The sequence below is a fragment of the Pseudonaja textilis genome, chromosome 14, assembly GCF_049901715.1.
Source record: "Pseudonaja textilis isolate UNSWEBS1 chromosome 14, rPseTex1.2, whole genome shotgun sequence".
In the NCBI taxonomy this organism is placed as follows: Eukaryota; Metazoa; Chordata; class Lepidosauria; order Squamata; family Elapidae; genus Pseudonaja; species Pseudonaja textilis.
The window spans coordinates 10,643,691-10,670,254 of record NC_142003.1 but is presented as its reverse complement, the minus strand read 5'-3'; the positions used below and the strand labels follow the sequence as shown (position 1 = coordinate 10,670,254).

Genomic DNA, 26,564 nt, shown 5'->3' with positions numbered 1-26,564 from the left:
ACATCCCCCCTCCAGCCATTGCGGCGGATGCAATTTGGGAGAAAGGCGACCAGGACTAATTGATGTTTGCCAGCAACCTCCTTTTTTCCCCCGGCTGCCGCAGAGCATCTACAGTTGGGGAGGTTGGTGGCGGGGGAGGCATAGGACATTCCTCCCCCCCCACCCCCGAATGCAATGGGGCGCCGGGAGTTTTCCAAGCCCCCGGAGGCGGAGAGCCCCTCGCAGGCTTGGAAAAACCCGGCGCCCCGTTGCATTCGGGGGTGATACTGGTCCTCAAACCGCCCCCTCCGCTCCGCAGCCTTGGCCAGCGCTGAAAAGCTTGAGCGGTCAGGCGGGATGGGGGGGAGGAGCCTCAGAGGTATCTGGGCGGGCCCAGGGAGCGACGCGCGTCCAATGAGAGCGCCCGCGTCGGCGGCGCTCGCCCAATGAGGAGCGCGAAGGGGCGGGAAGCCAGCCAACGCCTCGGCGCTGTGGAATCCGCGGTGTTTCTCTCGCTGGCCCGACGGCGACGGGGATGAGGATGGCTGCCCTGGCGAGCCCGGCCGAGCGGGCCGTCTTGGTAAGCTTCCGAGCTGCCGAATCCAATGACGGAGATGTCCGTGTGCGTGTGTTTGGGTGGGGGTGGGGGGCGCGGAGAAAGGAGGGATTTGAGAGAGGGCGTGACGTCATTGAAAGAGTGGGGGCGGGCGACGTCACTGCCCTTCGCGTGACGTTACCGGGCGACGTCGCTGCCCTTCGCGTGACGTCATCGGCCGAGGTTCATGGCGCTTGTTTCTTTCGCACTTTGGGGGTGGGGGAGGAGGGGACAGGAGGGGCGTCGTCGCTTGCAGGAATGGCCCTTTGAGGTCTCCCTGACAACCCTGCGAGGTAGGCCGAAGGTGGAAGCCGGGTTGGCTCGGATCTGGGCTGGTTGCACGAGCCAGGGTTGCTTTGGTGTGTGTGGGTGGGGAGGGGGGGGTGTTTTGCAACCGGGGAGGGGGTTACAATTCAGCCCTGGATTTGGGTCCAGAGTACCAACCCTATTTTAAAGCAATGGGGTGGGAATCTGGGCTGCTGACCACCACCAGGCAGCAGAGCTCTCCCCCGCTCCTTCGGGTGACCCTGGGCTGCCCCCTCTGGCTCCTCTGCAGCTTTGCAGCCCCAAATCCAGAGCTGTCCCAATGCAATACCAGGCGTAGTCGTATTGTGAGTGGCAGTCCTCGACTTACAGCCACAGTCGAGCCCGGCGTTTCTGTTGCTAAGTGAAACATTTAAGTGAGTTTTGCCCCCATTTGACGACCCGCCTTGCCACAGTTAAGTGAATCGCCACAGTTTCTAAGTGTGTCACGTGGTCGCTAAGTAAATCTGGCTTCCCTGTTGACTTTTGCTCGTCAGAAAGTCGCAAAAGAGGATCATGTGACCCCGGGACACTGCAACCGTCATAAATAGGAGTTAGTTGCCAAGCATCCAAATTTTAACCATATGACAAGGGAGGGGGATGCTGCAATGGTCATAAGTGTGAAAAATGTCCATGAGTCGCTTTTTTCACTAAGTTCACTAAGTGAACTGTTGTAAGCCGAGCACAACCTGTAGTTGGATTTTCTAACTGTTGCTGGATTGTTTTTTAATCCAGCCTTTCTAGTTATAAGAGGTATCTAGTTCTAGGGGGTGAATGGGACTAATACCCCTGCCTCCTATTTATTTATTCTTTCTATTTATGTAGCCGCCCACTTCCCAAACCTGACTGGAAAGCATGCACTTCAAAAAAAGAGCTTTAAAACAGTCCTTAATGGCTTTTTTTTTTAAAAAAAAAGCAACAAGAAAGGAAGCATCTATGATATTAGCAACGGTGCAACGTTTGCAACAGTTCTCCAGTTCCTGGTTATTATCTCCAAGTCTGTTGACAGGATCACATTTTTAGCAAAGCTTGAGCTGTATTGAGGCTGGCCAAGGATGGGGCCCAGCCTCCTTCTCCCCCCAACAAAAACCCTGTGAGGTAGGCTGGGTTGGGAGAAGGGTGGGAGGGCTGACCCAAAATCACCCATCCAGCTTTCATGCCTGAAGTGGGATTAAAACTCACAGCCTCCTGGTTTCCAGGCCAGCCCCTTAACCCCTACACCACAGCAGCTCGCCTTCCTCAAAAGGGGAACTCTGTACCTCACAATACCAGGCCTTCCCCCCACCCACCCCCCCAGGCCTTGAAATAACTCCCCCTAAACTCATTTGTCAGTTCTGGTTTTGGGCGGTTGCAAGCATCAGCCAGGGATGGATCATGCAGCCAGCCGTTCCCCAGGGATTGCAGAAGATAAATATTGCACAATATCTTCCTTTTTCTCCATCTTCCCCCATCCCATCCTTCCCCCAACTGCCCACCTAGTGCTTTTTCATCCTTTGGGGCTGAGGGTGTCCTTTCTGCAGTCTGCTGCTGGTCACTGTGGGGAAAATATATGGGGCGTGGAAAGGGAAGAAGATGACTCAATGGAAGTGGGTGGATATAGAGCAGAATAGAATAGAGAATAGAGTAGAATAAGAATAGGAATGGAATAGAATGGAATGGAATAGAATTCTTTGTTGGCCAAGTGTGATTGGACACGCAAGGAATTTGTCTTCAGCGCATAAGCTCTCAGTGTACATAAAAGTTATAAGTGATAAATCATGTCAGAGCATTTGTAGCGTGACTACTATTATGAGACAATCCAGGAGCAAAACACAGCACACAGAGACTTCAACATTCAACAGTGGTTTATATACAAGGCATACACAGAAATATACGTGGTAGTCAAATACTTGACAAGCAGTCAATCTTCTTAACTCTTACACTGAGAACTCTGCAATGGAGATAGGACACAAGGAGAGAGAACACACCCTCTAATGGCTGCCTTTATATAGACTCCTCTTAAAGATGTAAAGCTTCTGTGGACCCATTCTTCCTCTTAAAAGGGCAGTATCCATGCTATGCTGCTTAATCCTTATTGCATCAGTCTTACATTACATCAGTCTTACATTGCATCAGCCTTATAGCAACTGGTCAGCCCTTAAAACTCAATACCCTTAACAAATCATGATCATAGTCATCATGAAAATTTATTCATCATAAACCATAAGATGCAACGCTTAGTGATAGTCATAGGATATTAAATAAGCATTCAACCTAAGTCGTACTAGGAAACTAAAGCAATATAAATTATAAAGATACAAGCAACAAAGTTATAGTCATAAGTACAAAAAGGAGATAGGTTACAGGAAAGATAAGAAGAATATTAATACAGTCTTACTAAATAGTTTGACAGTGTTGTGGGAATTAGTTGTTTAGCTTAGTGATGGCATGGGAGAGAAAACTGTTTTTGTGTCTAGTTGTTCTGGTATTACACTGAAGTTATATAGAGCTCTAAATTATAGACGCTAATATAAAGAGCCTTCTATTCAGTACATCAAATGACTGATTCAACAGCCCTAAAGGAGCTTCTTGGATGAGAAGCGAAACGTCTTCAAAGAAAAACCAGAAAGTCCCGGTTGCCTCTTGAGAAAAAAACACCTTTGGGACAACTGTGACCCATAGATTCATTCAACAGAATCTCCATAGATTGATTCAGCGGAGATCTCAGGACTGGCCAGTGTTGGATTCAGCAGCGGAATCTTCAGTTTGATGGATGTCACCCTGTGTAGGATAAAACATCCCATATATAGGAGAAGCCTGGCTTAATTTCTCTTTTTTTTATTTCTTTCCGGTGGCAAACTCTAGTCGATCGTTTGCAGCTTTTACCTTCAAGTTATACGGAGCTCTAAATTATAGGTCCTAATATAGTGGACCATCTATTCAGTACATGAAATTGGGCCTAATATACAGAGAGCCCTCAACTTAACAACAGTTCATTTACTGACCGTTCAAAGCACTGAAAAAAAGTGACTGTTTATGACCATTTTATACATTTATGACCATTGAGGTCATGTGATCAAAATTTAGGTGCTTGGCCATGACTCATATTTATGAAGGTTGCAGTGCCTTGGGGGGGGGTGTGTGTGTCATGTGATCAGCTTCCAAAACCACCTGACAAGCAATGGGGAAGCCAGATTCATTTAGCAACCATGTTACTAACTTGAACAACTTCAGTGATTTCACTTAATGTGGCGAATAAGGTTGTTAAACGGGACCAAACTCAAACCAACATTTCACTATGCAACAGAAATGCTGGGCTCAATTGTGGTCGTAAGTCGAGGAATACCTGTAGCTCAATATACACAAGTATATGAGCCTGGTATGCCTGAATACAGAGGCTCTAAATTATAGAGCCATTTATTTGGTATACGCATTGCATTTTTATTTGAGTTTCCCTTATGCCGGGTGTCAGCAACCCATGGCTCTGGAGCCGCATGCGGCTCTTTGGGCCCTCTGCTGTGGCTTCCTGTTGGGTGATCCCACCACTGGCTGGCCCCGCCCCTTGCCTTCCCCTCCCAGTCCTTGCCTGGCCTGAGAAGGTAAAACACAAAAAAACAGAAATGAGAGGGATGGGGAGAGAGAGAGAAAGAGAGATCCATTTCCCACAGGAAACACCAGGAGCCACAAAACCTGGGTAGGCGTGGTGGTGGTGGGTCATGTGACTGGGTGCTAAGGCATATGACTATAATTTTTATCCAAGCTCATCTTCGGTCTAAGAACAGCAGGCTAGTATAATTAAAGCAAAAGCTATAGAAAATGACTTTTCTGTTTGCAGGCTACGCCAGTATACAGTAAAATATAATTAGGAGAGGTCTTCCGTGATGTTAAATAGGGGTAGCCCAACTTAACATTGTTTTGGGGTGTTTTTTTTTTGCCCAAATCACTCAAGGCATCTTCTAACAAATGTTCTTTGTGTTCTCTTGCCGACCTCGTTCCTGTTTGAGAATAGACAATGAAAGTACAGTTCACTCTTGTTGTATTTGGACAGAAAGTCCTTTTTTCCTACCGATTAGGAGAGGAGCTGCTAAAATTGGCCAGAAGCTTTTGAACAGCGAATTATTTGCTGAAATAATTCATACGGCGAGATAATAGTTAAAGAATGTTGAAGAATTTACGAGGAAAATATTTTTCCCCTAAGGCAACACAAAAGGATTTGTTGTTTTCATTTTCCTTTAAAAAAAAATAATAATCCTGGATTTTTATTTTATTTTATTTTTTTCATTTCCATTTTGGGATTTTTTGCAAGATTTTTGTCTGGGTGTAAATCAGGCCTGAATCTGCCTTTCTTACAAAAAAAAAAAAAAAGCAGGTTCTATCCTAAGGAGATAATTCCAAATACCTCACTGGTGGGTTATGGTTACAGATAATCCCAGACTTAAGACCGGAATTGAGCCCGGAATTACAATCATAAATTGTGCCAGTCGTTAAGTGAGTCACCAAGAGACCACACCCAATCTTATGAGGTTTTTTTTTTTAAACCGTGCCATTAAGCGAATCACTATGGTCATTACGTGAATGAGATCATTAAGCTAATCCATTGTCTGCAACGGGCATTTTTTGCAGAAACGGGAAATGTCAAAGCAAATGTTCCGATTTTTTAAAAAGTTGTAAATTGTGGTCACAGGACTGCGGGACAGTTCCAAAAGCCAGTTGCCGGGCACCCAAAATATGATCCCACACACACACACACACGTAGTCAGAGGCAGAATTCTCGATACCTGTGCTTCGCTACGAAACTATGTGATCGGGCTTAGTTTTGGGGGAGGAAAATAAGGGGGAAAATTTCTGCCTCTGCCTACCAGCATCCATCGGTATTCATCTGGCTAGCATTCTGTCATTGTGTGAGAGAATTGAAGGAAAACTGAAAGAGTATTTGCTGTGTGAGCAAGAAAGAGACAGCAAGGAGCCCGGGCGTGGCTTAGCTCAACTGTTCTGTACTAAAGCTGCTTGGTGCTCTGAAACTGAAACTCCTCTCCTCTGCTTGTGCTTTGCATTTGGAACAGATTTCTTTTCAGGTGGGGAGGTGGAGCAGAACTCCTTAGCATCAGAGCATGTTAATAATAATAATATAAGAAATGCTAATACTCTGATGGTCCTTTCGAAAAATCCTTTCTTAGTGAGCACCTAGAAGCCAAGAGGAACATACGTGCCAAATTTCAAGTTTGTAGGTTTTACAGTTCTGGAGATTTTGTGATGATCCATGAGCTTTTTTATAGATTTGGGTTTTTCTGTCATACAATATGTGCTTAACGAACAGCGCACTCTCCAGATCAATTCATTTACACCTCAATCTCCTAATTTCTACCTCTGTTGTCCGACCATTGTTTAAACATCCCAACTTCGAATATATTCTGGGTCTTCTTTTTCTTTTATCTTCAAGTGTTCATTTCTGCACAGTCCAATATTTTTTTAATTACATCATCTTCTGTAGAAGTTTCCTCGCTTTTCCAAAGTTGTGCAAATACAATTCTGGCCGCTGTTAAAACATGCAATATCAACTATATATTCTCTTTGTCATATTTCCCTGGTATTATGCCTAACAAAAATAGTTCCGCCTTAAAATCTATAATGCCGTCTTAACATTTTTTCATAACCACATATGCATTTTCGCCCAAAATCTTTTTGCCTTCGTGAATTTTGATTCTGGGTTGTAAGTGACCTTGGGGAGGTCCGTTGGTTGAGGATTACCTGTATTTTGTTCCTTTGCTGTCTCATCCGAGACTGCAGGCTCATGAATGTAGACACAAGTTAATGATTAAAGTGATGTTTAAATTGTCAGGGATCACAGCCTTCTGGAGGAATTTATTTGTCTTTAATCGCTGCACAACGACTAAGGTGCCCTTGTTAGGAAACCTGGCTAAAATAATTCCATTGTCCTTCCAAGGACTTCTCCATGCCCTTTTAAGCCAGATGTTCCTGGGTAGTTTATGGAGTCATTCCTCGCTTGGTGACTTGGTTTTTACTCCCATTTGCTGTCGTTGCTTTTTGACCAAACTTCACTTTTTTCCCACGTGTGGGAATTCTGCTACCTTAACAGATAACAGATAATCAGAGCGGGAAGGGATCTTGTAGGTCATCTAGTCTAAACCCACACCCAAGCAGGAGACCCTACACCATTTCTGACAAATGGCAGTCCAATCTCTTCTTGAAAGTCTCAAGTGATGACGTTCTCACAACTTCTGAGGGCAAGCTGTTCTATAGGTTGATTGTTCTCACTTTCAGAAAGTTTCTCCTTATTTCCAAGTTGAATCTCTCCTTGATCAGTTTCCATCCATTATTCCTTTTCTGGCCTTCAGGTGCTTTGGAAAACAGCTTGATCCCCTCCTCTCTGTGGTAGCCCCTCAAATATTGGAAGACTGCTACCCTGTCTCCCCTGGTCCTTCTCTTCACTAGACTAGCTGGATCCAGTTCCTGTAACCGTTCGTCGTATCTTTTAGCCTCCGGTCTCCTAATCATCTTGGTTGTTCTTCTCTGTACTTTTGCTAGAGTCTCAACATCTTTTTTATAGTATGGTGGCCAAAACTGGGTGGCCTTACTAAGGCTTTATAGAGTGGTATTAGTACCTCCCTTGATCTCTATTGTATCCCTCTGTTAATGCACTTTAGGATTGCATTGGCTGTTTTGGCTGCTGCTGCTGCACACTGCTGGTTCATATTTAATTGGTTTTTTGTTTCTCTCTCTCTCTCTCTCTCCTTCCCTCCCCCCTCCTCTCTCCAGGAAGAAGAATTTAAATGGCTTTTAGGAGAGGAGGTTCACTCCGTCCTTCGTCAGCTGCAAGAGATCCTGAAGGTGCTTACAAGCAAATTTGTTCTAAGGATCGGGGCTTTGTCTTGCCAGTTTTGCTGTTTTAACACTGGTCGTCCTTGACTCAACGGCCACAATTAAGCCCCAAACTCATCTTGCTAAGTGAGGAAATCCGTTAAGCAACTTTTGCCACATTTTATGACTCGTCTTGCCGCAACCCTGGCCTCCCGTTACAGCTGCCACATCATCCTGGGAAGGACACGGCTGCTTTAAAGAGCCCCAAAGAAGCTGTAGTTTTGATCTTGCCTGTGGCCGTGTGGAATGTGGCTTCCAAAGCTGACAGCCTCCTTTGAAGCTGGACTCTTCTTTCCCCATCCCCATCCTTCCTTTGCCTGCTGTGTTGTGTCCATGGGGTTGGGTGGTTTGGCTGGAATTTCTAAGCAAACTACTAATGATTTATTCATCCTATGGATCTGGCAGGCCTAGAACACATCATGAATGTGTGAGTTGAATTTAACTCACAGCAGTGAAAAGCTGTGAAGCATCTGCGGATTGCAAACGGAAGCGGGGTGGTGCTGGTGCTGGAATGGATGGTTTGCACCTTTGGCTTGGTGGGGTTTATTTGCTTTCACTCTCTTGGATTCAGGGAAAAGAAATATTTTGGAGCTCCTGATGCCTCTGGCCCTGATCCTCTTCCTTTCCTTTCTCATCCAGGAGGCTTCTCAGCGGTTCAATTTGCCAGCCAGCAGCGCAGAAGGGCCCGTAAAACAGGAGAACTTTATCTTGGGGAGCTCCAAGTAAGAATTGGACTTTATGGAGTGACCCATTTTTTCACAGCAAGCAAGAAGAAGACACGAAGACCTAGCCTAACCCAGAAAGCAGCCTGCCCAGGATGGAAGGAAACTTAGGGGTGCTTTCCCAAACCATCCCTTCCCTGCTGCAGCCTGAATTTTGTTTTTTTGCAAAAATTGGGTTGAGCTGCATTCTCTGGGTTGGGAACAACCATTCTTATGAGCCAGGGTGGCGCACTGGTTAGAGGGCAGTACTGCAGGCTACTTCTGATGACTGCCGGTTGCCTGCAGTTTGGCCGTTTGAATCTCCCCGGGCTCAAGGTTGACTCTGGCTTCCATCCCTCTGAAATGGGTAAAATGAGGACCCCGATTATTGGGGGCAAGAGGCTGACTCTGTAAACCAGAGAGGGCTGTAAAAGCATCATGAAGTGCTATTGCCATTGTCCCTCCTTCCTTCCTCTCTTAATTCCCTTTCTTATTCTCCTTCCTGGTGGAGCAGCAGTTAAAATGCAGTATTGCAGGCTGACTCTGCCCACTGCCAGCAGTTCGATTCTTACCAGCCTTCCACCCTCCTGAGATGGGTAAAATGAGGACCCACATGGTTGAGGGCAGTATGCTGACTCTGTAAAATGCTTAGAGAGAGCTGGAAAGCACTGTGAAGTCTAAGTGCTATTGCCATTGCCCTTCCGTCCTTCCTTCCTTCCTTCCTTCCTCCCTCCCTCCCTCCCTCCCTCCCTCCCTCCCTCCCTCTCTTATTCCCTTTCTCATTCTCCTTCCTGGTGGAGCAGCAGTTAAAATGCAGTATTGCAGGCTGACTCTGCCCACTGCCAGCAGTTCAATTCTCACCATCCTTCCATCCTTGGGAGACGGGTAAAACAAGGGCCCACCTGGCCGAGAGCATTATGCTGATTCTGAAAACCGCTTAGAGAGGGCTGCAAAAGCACTGTGAAGCATTATGTGAGTCTTAAGTGCCCTTGCTCTTCCCTTCCTAGCAGCTGGAGAACGGATGCGAGAGATCCGGGCTGTTGATTTAATGCCTCGCCTTCTCTAGAAAAGGAAATGAGTTCCCTGTGTGAGAAACCTTTCATCTCTTTCCTGTGTCCGGGGGTGGGTGAAGCAGAACGTTCGGCCTGATGATCAGCCAGCTGCAACCAAAGCCTGGCGGCCCTTTTATTTTTATTTTATTTTATTTAAAAAATGTATTCAAGGCAGCATGCATTTCATCATCAAATCCCTCACCGGGCCTGTGTTGAGATTCACGACCCAGTTGTATGAAAAGAACAAGGAGAGCAAAGCGAAGCTAGCACCCCTGGGTGCTAAATCAGTTTGTCCCTTGCTTGTTAGGAGAATCACTTTATTACCGTTGGTGCCGGCAAAGCTGGCTGAAACCAGGCGCTCCCAATCTCTCCCAAATGGTTAGAAGGCCGTTTTGGAACATAAAACACTTTATCGTTGAAGTCCACAAGTCTTTAAAAGTTGCCCAGTTTGGGGACCCCCCCCGATATAGAATAATAGAATTGGAAGGGACCTCCGAGGTCTTCCAGTCCAACCCCCTGCTCATGCAGGAGACCCTATACCCTTTCAGATAAATGATTGTGCAGTCTTTTTTTTTTTTGGGAAAGCCTCCAGGGATAGAGCCACCCACAACTTCTGCAGGCAAGTTGGTTCATCGCTCTCACCCTTAGGACATTTCCCCGTAGTTTTGCTTCTCGGTCTGGTCCCATCCGTTGCTTCTCGTCCTGCCTTTCAGCGTTTGGAAAACAGTCCCCCCCCCCGCCCCCCTGTCTTTGTTAGAAGCCCCTCAAATATTGGAACAGGACTATCCAGGGATTGCTGGTGTGCAAGGCGAGGAAGGGTCGCCTTGTTTTGCCCCATTAATGCCCTGCCTTTATTTCAGTGTCGACCAGGTGAAAGGAGTCCTAACCCTCCAGGGAGATGCTTTGTGTCAAGCGGTGAGTTCAGGGGTCAGGCTTTCTTCCCTTGGGGAAGGGGGAGAGACAGGGAGGGAGGGAGGGAGGGAGAGAGACAAAAACAGAAACCGAATGAAACAGAGAGAATTAGATAGATGATAGATAGATAGATAGATAGATAGATAGATAGATAGATAGATAGATAGATAGGAAAGAAAGAAAGAAAGAAAGAAAGAAAGAAAGAAAGAAAGAAAGAAAGAAAGAAAGAAAGAAAAAGAAAGGAAAGAAGGAAAGGAAAGAAAGGAAGGAAGGAAGGAAAGAAAGAAAAGAGACACACAGAAAGAAACAGAATGAAATATAGGCAGGCAGGCAGGCAAAAACACACACGCACATATATATATAAAGAGAGAAACAGAAAGAAAGATCAATAGATAGATAGACAGACAGACAGATGATAGATAGATAGATAGACAGACAGATAGACAGACAGATAGATAGATAGACAGTAGAAAAAAAGAAACACAGAAAGAATGAAACATAGGCAGACAGAAACACATACGCACAAATATATATAAAGAGAGAAACAATAAAACAGATAGTAGATAGAAATAAAGAAAAAGAAAAACACAGAAAGAGAAGGAATGAAGCAAATAGGCAGGCAGATACACACACACACACACACACATAAATATATATAAAGAGAGAAACAGAATGAAGGAAATAGTTACATACATACATAGAAACACACACATATAGAGAGGAAGAGAAACAGAATGAAACAGAGTCAGATAGAAACACACACACACACAAACAGAAAGTGTGTGTAGCTATTGAACCCTTTATCTCCCTCCTCATTTCTTGACTGGCCAACAGATCTCTCTGGGGAACCCAATTCCTGGCTTGGCCAGAAGGATCAGCTCAACAACTCTCTGGCAGCCTTTGTTTACCCCAAGCCTGTTTTGTTTTTTTCACCCCAAAGGAACAAGAGGCACCCTCTTGCAAATGCAGCTCAGGAAATATTTCCGCTGTTCTCTGCTTTATAATCCAGCACCCTCACACCCCTTTTGTTTCTTCATTTCATTTTGTTTCTCAAGTTTGGGGGTTTAATTTCCCCTGCTGGAAATTTGACGGGTGGGGGGGATGTTTACTGGATCTGAATTCTGGAAGGAAGATTATGTGATCCGGTGCTCTTTTTCTTCTCCTCTCCCTTTCACAGGACATTAACTTGAAAATGCCCAGGAATAACCAGCTGGTCCACTTTGCCTTCCGGGATGACAAACAGTGGAAACTCCAGCAAGTATGTTTCATCTCTTGGACTTTGGGGGAATTTCTCTCCCTGTTTAAAGGAATTGTGGGGGGGGTGTCTTAGTTTTGGGGGAATAAAAACCAAGAGAAAAGAAAACATTGCACTTCCCACTTTCCAAACATGCAAGAATTTTCCAAATTACTTTTACTCTCTCCCTTCCCCGTTTTCTCAACTCCCTACCCAAAACCTAAATTCTTTGATACATTTTCTTTAAAAAAAAATCAATTTAGGGAGGTGGAAGTCTGCATTTCAAATATTGCATCGATAAAAAAACAAATCAAAATTACAATTTTTCAGAGTATAAGACACTTTCCACCCCACCCCCCCAAAAGTTGGTGGAAATGTCTGTGCATCTTATTTTATACAGCAAATGTTGCCGAAGCCCCACCCACCTGCCAGCCCCACCCTTTGGCCTCTGCCTCACAACAATTTGCATCCTTGCAGCAAACAGCCTGTTTCAGCTTCAGCACAGCCTGATTACCATAAGCAGCTGATTGTCGGTTGGATCGGCCTCCTGGAATACCGACGATCAGCTGTTTCAGAATGCAGGGATTTCCATAGCCTATTGCCAAACATGCCCTGTTTTTGGCCTCCACGCGCCCCATTTTCCACCCGTTCCAATCCCTGCCGCCCAGAACAGGCCGAAAACGGGGCACGTAGAAGTTGAAAACGAGATGGGTGAAAATGGGGCGCACGGAGACGGCAAGAGGCGATAGCAAATCCCTGCAGCCTGAAACAGCTGATCGTTGGGAGGCCGTCCAACTGACAGTCAGCTGCTTGTGCTAATCAAGGCTGTGCTGAATGTGAAACAGGCTGTTTGCTGCAAAGAGGCAGATTTTTTTCTTGTTGTTTTCCTCCCCCAAAGCTAGGTACGTCCTACACTTTGGAGCGCTTTATACTCCGAAAAATATGTAGGCTAGTTGTAGGAACTGTGGATTTTTTTAGGCTTCTCTAGCAAAGAAACTACAGAGACCTCGGCATGGAGGGAAGTGTTGACAAAACACCTCTCAGTTTGTTATCCTTTTACACAAGAGAGAGAGGTGGACTTGCTTTCATATCAGCCGGAGGGCAGCTGTATCCTGCTCCATTGGCCTCTAACCTCATTCAGACTTGCCTGTATTGGTTGGGGACATTTAAGCTTTGTGGGAGAAAGCTTTGGAGAAAGCTAAGCTGGTCAGAATGGTGGCTTGAGAATAACAACAGGCCGTCCTCAACTTACAACTGGGATCCGAAAATGCATTGTTAAACAATAGGGTTGTTCAGAGATGGTTATCTGCAACCTTCCTGGCTGGATTCCTGTTGATTTTGCTTGTCGGAAGCCAGCAGAGAAGGTTGCAAATAGAGAACACACACACACACACACACATACACACACACACACAGAAGCATGCTGTAAACATCATAAATGCCAAATCGCTGGATCATAATCACAGGGGCTGTGAGTGCAAGGAGCCGTTGTAAGTCACTTTTTTTTAGTGTCCTTGTAATAACTTCAGAAGGTTGCTAAATAGCAACAGCGCTTAGAGTTATATACCGCTTCACAGGGCTTTTTACAGCCCTCTCCATGAATCTGGGTCCTTATTTTACCCACCCCGGAAGGAGGGAACCTTGAGCCAGTTAGGATCGAACTCCTGGCAGTGGGCAGACTTAGTCTGCAATGCTGCATTCTACCCACTACGCACCATGGATGGATGGAAGAATGGAAAGGAAGGAAGGAAGGAAGACCAAATGAGTCTCTTAGACTGAATCTGGATCATCCTGGGTGTGTGTGTGTTTGTGTGTTTGTCTCTTATCTGAGTTTGGTTTCTTTTTCAGATTCAGGATGCCAGGAATCACGTCAACCAAGCAGTCTACCTGCTTACCAACCGGAGCTCCAATTACCAGTTCAAGTCAGGATGTGAAGTTCTCAAGGTGAGCCAAGGATGCTGCTTCCAAACTTTCAACCAGACCAAACCAGAGAACGTTTGAGCAATTCTGAAACCCTGAATCTGTGACCCAAGACCCCTCGACCTACACCCGTAATTAAGGCTGGCAATTACAGTCCTAACTCATGGCCATCGTAAAACGGGTCATCACCAGACTGACGTAATTTTAGACCAGGGGTCCCAAAACTTGACAACTTTAAGATTCGTGGACTTCAACTCCCAGAATTCTTCAGCCAGCTAAGCTGGGAGTTGAATTCTTGGAGCTGAAGTCCACAAGTCTTAAAGTTGCCAAGTTTGGAGACACCTGTTTTAAACCTTTTTGGTTTTTTTTGCAGCGGTTGTTAAGTGAACCGCCAAGGTAGAATAGAATAGAATAGAATAGAATAGAATAGAATAGAATAGAATAGAATAGAATAGAATAGAATAGAATAGAATAGAATTCAATTCTTTATTGGCCAAGTGTGTTTGGACACACAAGGAATTCGTCTTTGTTACATAAGCTCTCGGTGTACATAAAGAAAAAAATAAAATACACTCATCATAAATCATAAGATACAACACTTAGTGATAGTCACAGGTTACTAAATAAGCAATCAACATAAATCATCCTAGGAAAATAAATAAAACAATTTAAATTGTAAAGATACAAGCAACATGGATGTAGCCATAAGTAGGAGGAGAGAGGTAATAGGAAGGATGAGAAGAGGAATAGTAACACAGTCTCAGTAAATAGTTTGACAGTGTTGTGGGAATTAATAGTTGTTTAGCAGAGTGATGGCATTTGGGGAAAAACTGTCCTTGTGGCTAATTGTTCTGGTGTGCAGGGCTCTATATAGCGTCGTTTTTGAGGGAAGGAGTTGAAACAGTTTGTCTCCGGGATGTAGATATTTTCACAGCCCTCTTTTTGACTCTTGCCGTATGCAGGTCCTCAATGGAAGGCAGTTTTGTAGCAATTGCTTCAACAGCATTATCTGCTCTTAAGAAGAGCCTTTAGCGAGGACTCCGGTCAAATCTTTTTGGTTGACTTATTAGCCAAGAAGTAGATTCTCTCTGTGTTAATAATTAAATGTTCCTAAGCACCTTAGGAACCTGTTTTGCCCCTTGTACGGCCCAGATTCTGCAGCTGTAAGGACAGTGGTCTGGATGAATTCCGTAGGAGCTGCTGCCTAATCCGTTGGAACGGAGACACGTTTCAAGTGTAGAGAAATGGGGTAACATTTAGAAGCAGCTCAGACAGACATCTCCCCTCATTCACTGGAGTATAAGGCGGGGGGAGGTACAGCACAACGAGACTTGCAAGATTCTGTTGTTAATGGCCAGTCTCAATCTAAGAATTTTTAACTCCCTCCCTCCCCCAATATTACAAAGTTACATAAAGCCATAGTAAGACCAGACTTAAAATACTGCACCTAGTTTTGGTCATCCTGTTAGGAAAAAGATGTTGAGACTCTGGAAATAGTGCAGAGAAGAGCCACAGGAGGTTAGAGCTAAAATATACGAAGAAGGGCTGCAGGAATTGGGTATGTCTAGTCTGGTGAAAAGAAGGAATGACATGATTAGAATTAGAATTCTTTTATTGGCCAAGTGAGATTGGACACACAAGGAATTTGTCTCCGGTGCAAATTCTCTCAGTGTACATAAAAGAAAAGATACATTTGTCAAGTTAAGAATCATAAGGTACAACACTTAATGATAGTCTAGGGTACAGTGATAGCAGTTTTCCAATATTTGAGGAGCCGCTGTAAAGAAGAGAGGAGGTCAGCCTATTCTCCAAAGCACCTGAAGGCAAGATACAATAGGTGGAACTACTCTAGGAGAGAAGCAACCTAAAACTAAGGAGAAACTTCCTAACAGTGAGAACAATTGATCAATGGAAACAGCTTGCCTTTAGAAGTTGGGGGATGCTCCATCCGTGGAGGCTTTTAAGAAGAGACTGGACAGGCACTTGACTGGAATAGGGCAGGGGTATCAAACTCGATTTCATTGAGGGCCACATCAGGGTTGTGTGTTTACCTCTCGGGGGGTGGCCAGCTCGACGTCACTCGTGTGATCAAATGCCACTTTTGCTAGCAGTTTGTTTGCTAGCACTCTGCCAGCGAAAGCGGAGCTTGTGAGGGCCCTCCCGACCTCCGTTTTCACTGGCAGAGGGCTGCAGGAGGTCATCACAGCCAGAAAGGATGTGCGATCCTTCCAGGATCACACGTGGCCCTCACGAGCTCCGTTTTCGCTGGCAGAGGCACTGTGGGCCAGTCCTTCGCTGTTTCCAAGGCAGCCGGTGGGCCGGATCTAAGCTCGCCGCAGGCCGAATCCAGCCGTGGGCCTTGAGTTTGACACTCCCCTGGTATAGGGTCTCCTGCTTGAGCAAGGGGTTGGATCTGGGAGGGTCCAACTCTGTTAACTGTCTTGTGGAGTTGATTTCCTTGTCCGGGTGATTTCCTCGTCTGGGGCTGAGAGCCAACCCCATGTCCAAATCAGCCTAAGACTGAGTGTGTTGGGGGGGGTTTCTTCTTTTCCTTCTCCCCAGCTGATGGATGCTGTGATGCTTCAGCTGACACGAGCTCGGAATCGTCTCACCACGCCTGCCACTTTGACCTTGCCAGAGATCGCCAGCAGTGGACTCACGGTAACCTTGGGGGTGGGGGAAACTTTGGAGGGTGTGTTGTGGCCCCACCGGTGGCTAGCGGAGCTGGCAGCAGAGTCGGACAGTGAGGAGGTTGAGGAGGAACCTGGGTCAGTCTCAGAGGCTGAGGAAGGCTCGGTCGAGGGCTCTGCACCGGAGGCAGAGATGGGGCCAGGGCAGGCTGGCAGTTATCAGCTGCCTTCAGAGTCGGGCAGCAGTGAGGTGGAGGAACAGCTGGAGCCAGTTCCCAGCCTGCGCATGCACAGAGCTGCCAAAAGAAAAGAACAATTACGAACTAAGGATCGACGTGAGAGTAAGGCCACAGGTGGACGGTGAATGGCCCCTCCCATAGGGATTAAAAGAGGAGCAAAAGGGGAGGGGGCTTTTGCAGGAAACGATTCGTTCGTTGTAGCAGTGTGAAGCTCTGCCTGTGCATCTCAGACTCTGTGCCGAGTCCTTCCTTGTCAGCACTGCGTTTGGAAATATTCACTTGGCAGCTCTCCAAGCTAGCTAAGGTCTGTGCTTACAATTAGGCCCTTGAAAGACTGTTTGCCAGGCCTTTGGCTGAATGTGAATGCAAGAAATTCACCTTCGTTTAATAAAAGGGGGTTTGCAGGGACAAAGCGTCTGCTTAGTGCTTTTTGGGGAAACCAAGGTCAGAACAGGGTGAGAAAATCGATTATTCAGGACGCCAGCTGAACTATTATTAATCGGCTGGGTTTGTCCTCTTTTCTTTTCTCTCCAGAAAATGTTCACTCCATCTCTGCCTCCAGACATCCTGGTCAATTTCTACATCAACCTAAATAAGGTCTGCTTAACGGTCTACCAGTTGCATCCTCTGCAGCCCAGTTCCACAAAGGTATGGAAGAAGCTGGGGAAAATCCCAGGATTCTCTCCTGGTCCCTTGGCTCTTTATTTTTATTTTTAGAAAATAACCTTTACCGAAAATTTGGAACATTCAAATACAAAACACAATACGAATATTTAAAATGAAAGCGTTGTGTATATTATAAACCATTTTTGACAGTGCTTACATTTCAATTGTGGTTAGAGTGCAGTACTGCAGGCTACTTCTGCTGGCTGCCTGCAATTTGGCAGTTCGAATCTCACCAGGCTCAAGGTTGACTCAGCCTTCCCCCCCCTTCCAAGGTCCCAGTTTGTTGGGGGCAAGAGGCTGACTCTGTAAACCACTTAGTGAAGCACTGTGAAGCGCAATATAAGTCAAGTGCTATTGCTATCATCCAACCTAGAACTAAGGAGAAATATTCTGAGAGCGAGGATAATTAATCAGCGGAGTAGCTTGCCTCCTGGGATTTTTTTTTAGAATAGAATAGAGCTGGAAGGCACCTTGGAGGTCTTCTAGTCCAGCCCCCTGCTCAAGCAGGAGAACTGATATCATTTCAGATAATTGACTGTCTAGACTGTGCTTAAAAACCTTCAGTGATGGAGCTTCTGGAGGCAGCTTCTGTTCCACTGGTTAATTGTCCTCACTGTTACGAAGTTTCTCCTTAATTCCAGGTTGCTTCTCTCCTTGGTTAGTTTCCGTCCCTTGTTTCTTGTCCTGCCTTCTGGTGCTTTGGAAAATAATTTGACCCCCTCAACTTACGGACTTGTGAGTCCTCCATCGCTGTAGGTTTTCTAAAACAGCCTGGACAATCATTTGACTGAGGTGCTACAAGGACTCCTGCCTTGAGCGGGGGCGGGGGGGTTGGACTAGAAGACCTCCAAGGTCCCTTCCAGTTCTAAAATCCTATATCCTAACATTATATAAGTGAGGACTCCCTTGGTTGTAACAACTGTAGTTAACGTAATCTTGCAAATCTGAATGTATTTCCCCTCCCTTTCTTTATCTTCATGTGAACTAATGAGATGTTTATCGGAGATGTTTTCTCAGCATACTCTCTGGGCCCAAGCCCCTCTTATCTAGCCGTTGCCTTGGTAACGGCTTATTCTTCCTGTCCTTTGAGGCCTCTTCTTTCTGCTCTTTAAAGAAGGGGGCCCCATTTTATGACTTTTCAGCAATGTTAACCTTGGTCAAAAACAACCTATGGTTCAAATAACTTTTCCAGAAGCCGTTGCAGGATTTTATTTTATTTTTATGTGTCTCATATCACCCTTGCTTTGCAGAATGTTGTGAAATACGCTTAACCGATCTCTGATTAGCTAGTTTTGCCGTCTCTGCCTTTTTAAGAAATAGGAAATGGTGACACAGATACGGGCTGGCTTAAATTACTAAAAAGAAACCCACTAAATACCCTGTTTGCACTGACTGACATTAAATGGGCATGCTACCAGAAGAAGATGCAACAGAGGCCACACGGTTTATGGATTGTAATTTTAGTATAGTTAGACATGTATAATAGACAGACTGGACTTTATTATAGATTTTAATTCTTATTTATTATTTTATGCTGGAATTTTTAATAGTATATTTACTGAGCATTTTTATTTGTTTTGGTCTTGAAATAGGCCTTCTACCAGAAGAAGCTGTTAACAAAGTTCAAAGCATTTTCATTTGTTTAAAAAAAAACAGCATAAGAGGGAGATTTTATGAATTTTATTCTGGAGTAGTAGGCTCAGTCTGTCCTACCCTCTGAAAAAGAGGGGCCAAAGATCTCATATTCCTTTTTCCATCCATTGGCTGTTCCAAAGTTGCTTTTCTAAAAGGCAACTGGACTTTCTTGGTGGTTGTTTTTTCCTTGAAAGCATTTTGTTTCCCGTCCAAGAAGCTTTTTCAGTTTTCAACCTCTTTCTTCTACTTCCTGTTGCTAAAATGAGAAGAATGATGGCATGGGGGGGGGGGGGGCTGCCTCCTGCCAGTTTTACCCAATCAGCCAAACCTTCTGCCTCTCTGTGAGAGTCGGAGCGATGTAGCGGTGAAGGTTTTGATCTGGCGCAAAGGAAAGCCTTGTTGTAGCCCCTGCTCAACCAGAGAAGCTCCCTGGATGAAATGGCAGATGAGAATGACTTCGAGGGAATAGCAGGGATGAGATCAGGTGTGGGATTCTACCGGTTTGCACCTATTCGCTAGAACTGGTTGTTAACATTCTAAGCAGTTCGGAGAACCGGTTGTTAGAAGAAATTACTGGCCTACTCCTGTAAGGAAGGCAGGAAGGAAACATTCTGGTGTTGCTTACAGAAACTGCCTCTCCGTTAACCTTTATTATGTTCTTGGCAGGACTAGACTTCCTGTCTCAGGAACTTCTCTGGAGTTTTTTTCCCTTCCTTGGCTGGTCCTTTGCTTGTGTGGAGGGACCATTCAAAGTTACAATGGCACTGAAAAAAAGTGACTTATGACCATTTTTCACACTTAGCCAATAACATGACCACCAAGCCACACCCACCACCTAAGCCACGCCCACAGAACCGGTTGTTAAAAATTTGAATCCCACCCCTGGATGAGATGCTGCCTAGGGAACAGTCCGATAAAAGAGGACCTAGCCCGCAGCTGCATAACAGGCAGAGAAAGATACTCAAAAACAGAGACACTCCTCCAAATTTTGTTGTTGTTAGTTGCAAAGTCGTGTCGAACCCATTGCAACCCCATGGACAACGTTTCTCCAGGCCTTCCTGTCCTTCATCATCCTCCAGAGTCCCTTTAAGGTCACGCCTGCTGCTTCTGTGACTCCATCCAGCCCCCTCCTTCTCTGCTGTCTTCTTCTTCTCCTTCTCCTTCTCCTTCTCCTTCTCCTTCTTCCCTCAACCGTTCCCAGCATTCAGATCTTCTCCCCTGAGTCCTTCCTTCCTTCTCATGAGGTGGCTAAAGTCTTTGAGTTTCATCTTCAGGATCTGGTCTTCTAAAGAGCAGTCCAGGGTTGATCTCTAGGACCAACCGGTTGGATGGCCTTGCAGAAGTCTTCTCCAGCACCAGAGTTCAAAGGCCTCCATTCTGTGGGTGCTCAGCCTTTCTTATGGTCCAACTAATTTCCAGGCTGTAAAAAGAGACGGTGGGGGAATTGGTACATTCAAACTCTCAAACTTACAAGATTTTGTTAATCTTGTACAGTACAGTACAGTGCAGCCCTACAGTAAAGCTGAGTTAGCACATCTGGTATGTGTTTCGTGTCTGGTTTTCTTGGAAAGGCTGTCGCTAGATGACTCTTAAGGGACAGCTCTCTCTCCCATTGGCTACTCTCTCTGTTTCACAAGATTGTTGTTTTTGGAAAGGAAGGGAGGAGGGAGAGAAAAACTGGGGAAGCCAGAAGTAGCAAGAACAACAGTGTGGGACTACGTCCAGGGTCTGCGTTAAGCAATGTAAGTGAGCGGTTGTTCCCCAGATGTTTATGGAGACTCTCAGTCATCCAGGTCATAGTTATCTCAAAGGTGCTTTTTTTTTCAAGAGGCAACTGGACATTCTGGTTTTTCTTTGAAGGCGTTTTGTTTTTCTCATCCAAGAAGCTTCTTCAGCTCTGACAGGATGGTGGGGAGTGGAAGGATTTATGCTCCTTGCAGAAAGCTGGTTATTTGCATCCTTTTAAAAGAGTCGTTGAGGCCACTTGGAGGTTTATAGGTGTCCTCAAGGTCACCTGAGTAGTGCAAATGACCAGCAGTCTGCAAGGAGTATAAATCCTTCCCTGCCTCACCATCAAGTCAGAGCTGAAGAAGCTTCCTTGGATGAGAAGAGAAACATCTTCAAAGAAAAGCAAGAAAGTCCAGTTGACTCTTGAAAAAAAAAAACTACCCTTGGCTTCACAGAAAACCAGGACGTGCTGGCTGACTTAGTCACTTTCCTTCTGTAAGAGACAGCCTGGTGCCAAGGTGACTGCCCTACGCGAGGGAAGAAAAAAACCCAGATTCAGCCATGAAGGTTCACACAGGGTATCTCTGAGCCAGCCACCCCTCTCGCCCCAATCTCCTGCTGAGGATTGTTGGGGTGGGGGGAGAGAGAAAAACAGGAGAAAGGAGCAGGTCACCTTGAGCTCCTCAGCCCCAAGAGGGGTGCCAAGTCCAAAATTATATTAAGAAGATGAGACAGGTAACCTGGCTGCAAGCCACCTTCTCCTCGCATCTGGGCTGTCAGCCTTCAAGATCTTCTACTATTGCTTTGCATCTTTTGGCTGCCATAAGTAACGGGGGGAGGAGGGGATAAAGTCCGGGAAGCGAGCTGGAGGTGTTACATTCCAGTGTTGTGTAAAATGAGGAGGGGGGGAAGTATAAATTCCTGTTTAGGTTTCTATTTCTCGCTTAGCTTTCTTTCCTCCGCGCAGCTGCAAATCTTTATCAAAATATGCCAAGGTCAACGGACAGAGGCCTCATCACCACCTGAAGATGCCCACATGATCATGTTCACAACTTTTAATTGGAAGAATCATTTGAGCTATCGGGGGTGGGAACATTTCCATCACTTTGTATGTGTGATTTGCGCGCCTAATTTCTCAGATTCAGAATTCTACGGTTGCTATCACTTCATTTTCAGTAAAAGACATCTTTTCTCTATGGAGTCTAAGTATTTCTTTCTTGAATTTGGAATGGAGCACTACCTGACATGGGCAGAATCTGGGTGAGGATATGTTGAAGATCGTGGCTTGGTGGGAATGATAGACGTTAGAGTCCCCCCTTGGGGCAGGGGTTTCGATAGGCCAGGGACTTCCTGTTTTCTTGTAGAGATAATGTAGTTGGTAGGAGTTGAAAAGGGCTTGATGACTCACAATCAGTCAATCATTCTTTCTTCTGACCTATTTCCCGATTTTTCTAACATCACCGCTGATTCTCATAGCATCGCTTTGATCCCCATAGAGAGGACAGCAGGTGATCTCGATTAAAAATGGGCAACATCTATTGCTTGGGAAGTGAAACATTCTAATTGTGAAATAGACAGGCTGTTGTGGCCCACCAGGGGAGTTGGCAGCAGACTCAGACAGTGAGGAGGTTGGGGAGGAACACATCGTGGAGTCTGGGGAAGGCTCTGCAGCAAAGGCAGAGATGGGGCCAGGGCTGTTCCGACAATTATCAACCGCCTTTGAAGTCAGAGATCAGTGGGGCAGAAGAACAGCCGGAGCCTGTTCCCGGTGTGCGCATGCACAGAACTGCCAGAAGGGAACAGTTAAGGAACAAGAGTCAATTCAGGAGTGACGGCACAGGTGGACGGTGAATGGCCCCTCCCATAGGGAATAAAAGAGGAGCAAAAGGGGAGTGGTGTTTGCAGGAGGCAATTAGTTCGTTTAATTAGTCTGAAGATTTGTTCCTGACTTCTTGCCAAGTAATTGCTGCTACAGTGTGGGGTTTGGGAGACATTGGCCTGGCAGCTCTCCAAGCCTGATAAAGGTCTATAGTTGTGAAATCTCATGAAAGACTATTTGCTGGAATTTTATTGGAGAGGAATTCACTTTGACCTAAATAAAGTTTTATTTATTCACAGAACTATAAGGAGGACAAGGAAGATAAGAACATAACCAAGTTTGCAAGATTCTGTTCTTGTGGCCGGTCCCGGTAAAAGCAGTTTTAAATCGGATTCTCTGGTTTTATTTTTTCAGAACTTCCGGCCAGCTGGAGGGTCCATCTTGCATAACCCCGGGGCTATGTTGTAAGTACCACTGCACCTTGGGGAGCTTGCCTTGGGGGGCAGAAAGGAGACGTTTCCTCTCTGTGTCACATCACCGAAAGCAAAAGCCTCTTTCTCTCCTCCTGCAGTGAGTACGGAAACCAAAGATACGAAGTCAGCCACGTGCACAAGGTGGAGTGCGTGGTGCCCTGGCTGAACGATGCCCTGGTTTTCTTCACCGTCTCGCTGCAGCTTTGCCAGCAGCTCAAGGATAAGGTGAGGTGAATGGGGAGACTGTGTTTTTAACAGATTGTTAAGAGTTGGAAGAGACCTTGTAGATCATCTAGTCTAACCCTCGATCCAAGCAGGAGACCCTACACCATTTCTGACCAATGGCAGTCCAGTCTCTTCTTGAAAGCCTCCAGGGATGAAGCTCCCACAACTTCCGAGGGCAACTTCTGTTCCATGGGTTGATTGTTCTCACTGTCGGAAAGTTTCTCCTTATTTCCAGGTTGAATCTCTCCTTGATCAGTTTCCATCCATTATTCCTTGTCTGGCCTTTAGGTGCCTTGGAAAATAGCTTTGACTCTCTGTGGCAGCCCCTCAGATATTGGAAGACTGCTATCATGTCTCCCCTGGTCCTTCTCTTCCCTAGACTAGCCATGCCCGGTTCCTATAACCATTCTTTATATGTTTTACCGTCCAGTCCCCTAATCCTCTTGGTTGCTCTTCTCTGCACTCTTTCTAGAGTCTCAACATCTTTTTTATAGTGGGGTGACCAAGACTGGATGCAATATTCTAGGTGTGGTCTTACTAAGGATTTATAGAGTGGCATCAGTACCTCACTTGATCTTGATTTATATCCCTCTATTAATGCAATTTGAAGGATGTGTTTTGCTTTCCTAGCATATATCCTTTAAATAAATAAATGTAGGACAGCTCTGGGAATCAGCACTTTATGTGCAAAACCTCCTAAATTTGATCTGCAGCCTTTTAAAAAAAGACATCAGCGTGTATGCTGATAGTGTTAGAAAGAGGAAAGGTCACATTCAGGCATAAAGCAGAAATATAATAGTATGTGGGAAAGACCTTGGGAGGATCTTCGCAGAATCAAAAATTACGTAAAGTATTAGTACAGTTTTATAAAAACCTTAGTAAGACAACACCTGGAATACTGCATCCAGTTTTGGTCCTCGCATTACAAAAAAAGAGGTTGAGATTTTGGAAAAAATGCAGAGAAGAGCGACTGAGATGATTAAAGGCCTGGAGACTAAAACATAGGAAGAACGGTTGCAGGATTTGGGTCTGGCCAGTCTCGAGAAAAGGACTAGGGGGACATGATATTCCAGTATCTGAGGGGCTGCTGCAGAGAAGAAGGGGGTCAACCTATTCTCCAAAGCACCAGAAGAAACAATGGATGGAAACTAATCCAAGAAAGAAGCAACCTGGAATTAAGGAGAAATTTCGTAACAGTGAGGACAATTAACCAGCGGAATGGCTTGCCTTCAGAAGTTGTGAATGGTCCATCATTGGGAGGTTTTTAAGAAGACACTAGACAGCCACTTGTCTGAAATGGTGTAGGTTCTCCTGGGGTTGGACTAGAAGACCTCCAAGGTCCCTTCCAGCTCTATTCTGACTGGACCAGGAGGTGATGCCAAGGGAATGGTCAGATAGGAGACAGCATAACCTGCAGTTTGGATAATGGGCAAAGCAAGAAGCTCAGGAGAGACGCTCCCTGGGCTCTAAAGGAGACAAGAGCGAGGATGGTACTTGCAGATTTGCAACATGGATGTTGGCTTTGGGGGTAAACCAGATAGAGAGTTCTAACCAGGTGAGCTTAACTGAACTTTCACTGTATTTAACAGAACCTTTGCAAGCCGGGAAGTACAATCTCACCCCTTTCCCCCCATCTCCTTTACAACCCAGAAACTAGGGAGGGTCTCTTCTGAACCTATTGCTCTGCCCACTCTCCACCTGAGGGCTTCACTCTCTCATATCTGACCGTTCCTTTGGCGGTGTCTCTCTGATGGCTCTCCCAAGGTTTTTTCCGCATGCCATTACAAGGTGTGGTCAAAATAAAAAGTCCAGATGGTGGCTGGGATTGTGTGACGAACACCCAACACACACACACACAGGTTGCCCCAGGCAGCCATTATTGTGTCTTTGCTGATGAAACCCCACAGACACCCGTGTGTAAAGCAATGCCAGATAATTATGAACTGTTGCAAAGCCAAGAGCCATTGCCTTGTCTTACCAACCAAGTTACCCAGTTATCAGTCGCTTCCATAACATTGTTCTCCTGGGCAGGGCAACCAAAAAAGACCCAGCCGATCAGCTGGGACTCAACGGGAGGCAGAGAAGAGATGGGGGGTTGGCGGGGCCAGTCAGAGGTGGCATTGGCCGGTTCACCGAACTACTTAAAATTTCCGCTACCGGTTCTCCAGAACTGGTCAGAACCGGCTGAATGCCACTTCCTTTTTGGGAAATGCTGACCAGGGATACGTTTCCCATTACAGATTTGACTCTACTGAAGAACAGGAGCCAAACCCCTATCGCCCGCCAACTTTCGATCTCCTTTTTTGTGTTCTTCTTCCCCCCACCACAGATCGCTGTGTTTTCCGGCTACTGGAACTACCGGCCCTACTGATTTCCCCTCCGAGAGCGGTTCCAGTCTGTCTTCAGCCGCTCTCTTCCCCGTGAAGGGAATCTCACGATATAAACGGTATCTGTGAAGGACATCCCAGATTTCTGCCGCTCCGTGGGTAGTAGTAGCAGCTGATGGGCAGGAAGCCACGGCCGTCCTCCACATCTGCGTAGTCGGAATGTCATTATTTATTAGCACTTTAGAAGTAAACGTTCATTTCTTTCCGCGGGCATCAAAGCTCAGCTGAGCCAATATAAACACTGGTCAAACTGCACCTCGTTGGAAAGAGGGGTGAGGGATGAAGAGCAGCCTTTGCTGACCCTGCACTGGGCTTGCCTCAGAAAGACCCAACTACGGGGTGGGTCGCAGTTTGTTCCTTTCTTGGCAAATCCTTATCACATTTTGGGTTCTGTTCTCCCTCCAGCCTGCCTCTTCTCAAGCCTTTGGCACCCAGAGTGACGGTTCACTTCCATAACGTCGCGTTTGAAAAACATTCAGGGACAGCTGGTGGTTTTGGAGGGCGGGCCGCCCCAGGGGTGGGATTTAGAAATCCCAGCAACCAGTTCACGGCCCAGTCGCTGGGTGTGGCGGGCGGGGGGTGGTATAGTGGGCAGGGCCCACTGGAACTTCCGGGAGGGCCGTTTTTCGCCTTTCCAAGGGTCCGGAGGCTTCCCTCAGGCCTTTGGGAAGGGCAAAAAAACAGCCTCCCCCGGGCTCTGGAGGCCCTCCGGAAGCAGGAAACAGGCCCGTTTCCCGACTTCCGGTACTTCCAGGAAGGCTGTTTTTCACCCCTTCCGCAGTCTCCGTGCAGATCCTGCACTTATTTGCACCCAAAACGGGCCCTGTGGAGACTCCTGCAAGGAATACTGGTTCGACAAACCAAATGCAAATTTAACATCCGGTTCGTCCAAACTGGTAGAATCCCACCCCTGGGTCACCCCCCTATTTTGTAAAAGCATAGAGACACTGCTTCTTCCTCAGTTCTTCCAGAGAATCTTTGCCAGCCACCAAACAGTAGACAAGACCAAGGTGGCCTTGGTAACAAAGTTAGTTGCTGCTATACATAGGTGAACCCTACTCCCTGCTCCTAATATTGTGTCTGGAATAAACCTCCCTGATTATTGTGGTTCCTGGCTTGGTGTTTTTGGAGGAGAGCCTTTGGACACCAGATTTTGGGAATTGGGGAGAGGTTATGGGACATGCATGAGAGATGGAGAAATGGAATGA

General features: G+C 46.0%; 1 protein-coding gene across 5 annotated transcripts; it reads left to right on the top strand.

The window, feature by feature from the left end:
- Nucleotides 1–493: 493 nt before the first annotated feature.
- On the top strand, nt 494–26,463 carry ROGDI (rogdi atypical leucine zipper). Of its 5 annotated transcripts, none has more exons than XM_026704157.2 (11): nt 494–559; nt 7,634–7,705; nt 8,375–8,457; nt 10,349–10,403; nt 11,578–11,658; nt 13,483–13,578; nt 16,117–16,215; nt 16,958–17,071; nt 22,686–22,735; nt 22,843–22,969; nt 25,299–26,463. In XM_026704157.2, exons 1-11 carry the CDS (start codon nt 515–517, stop codon nt 25,338–25,340), a joined length of 864 nt encoding a protein of 287 aa, XP_026559942.1. In that variant the 5' UTR covers nt 494–514; the 3' UTR covers nt 25,341–26,463. The 5 variants fall into 5 exon arrangements, with proteins under 5 accessions (XP_026559942.1, XP_087768619.1, XP_087768620.1 ...); XM_087912493.1 differs by having other exon boundaries at nt 25,210–26,463; XM_087912491.1 differs by lacking the exon at nt 494–559 and adding an exon at nt 4,300–4,455.
- Nucleotides 26,464–26,564: the final 101 nt, after the last annotated feature.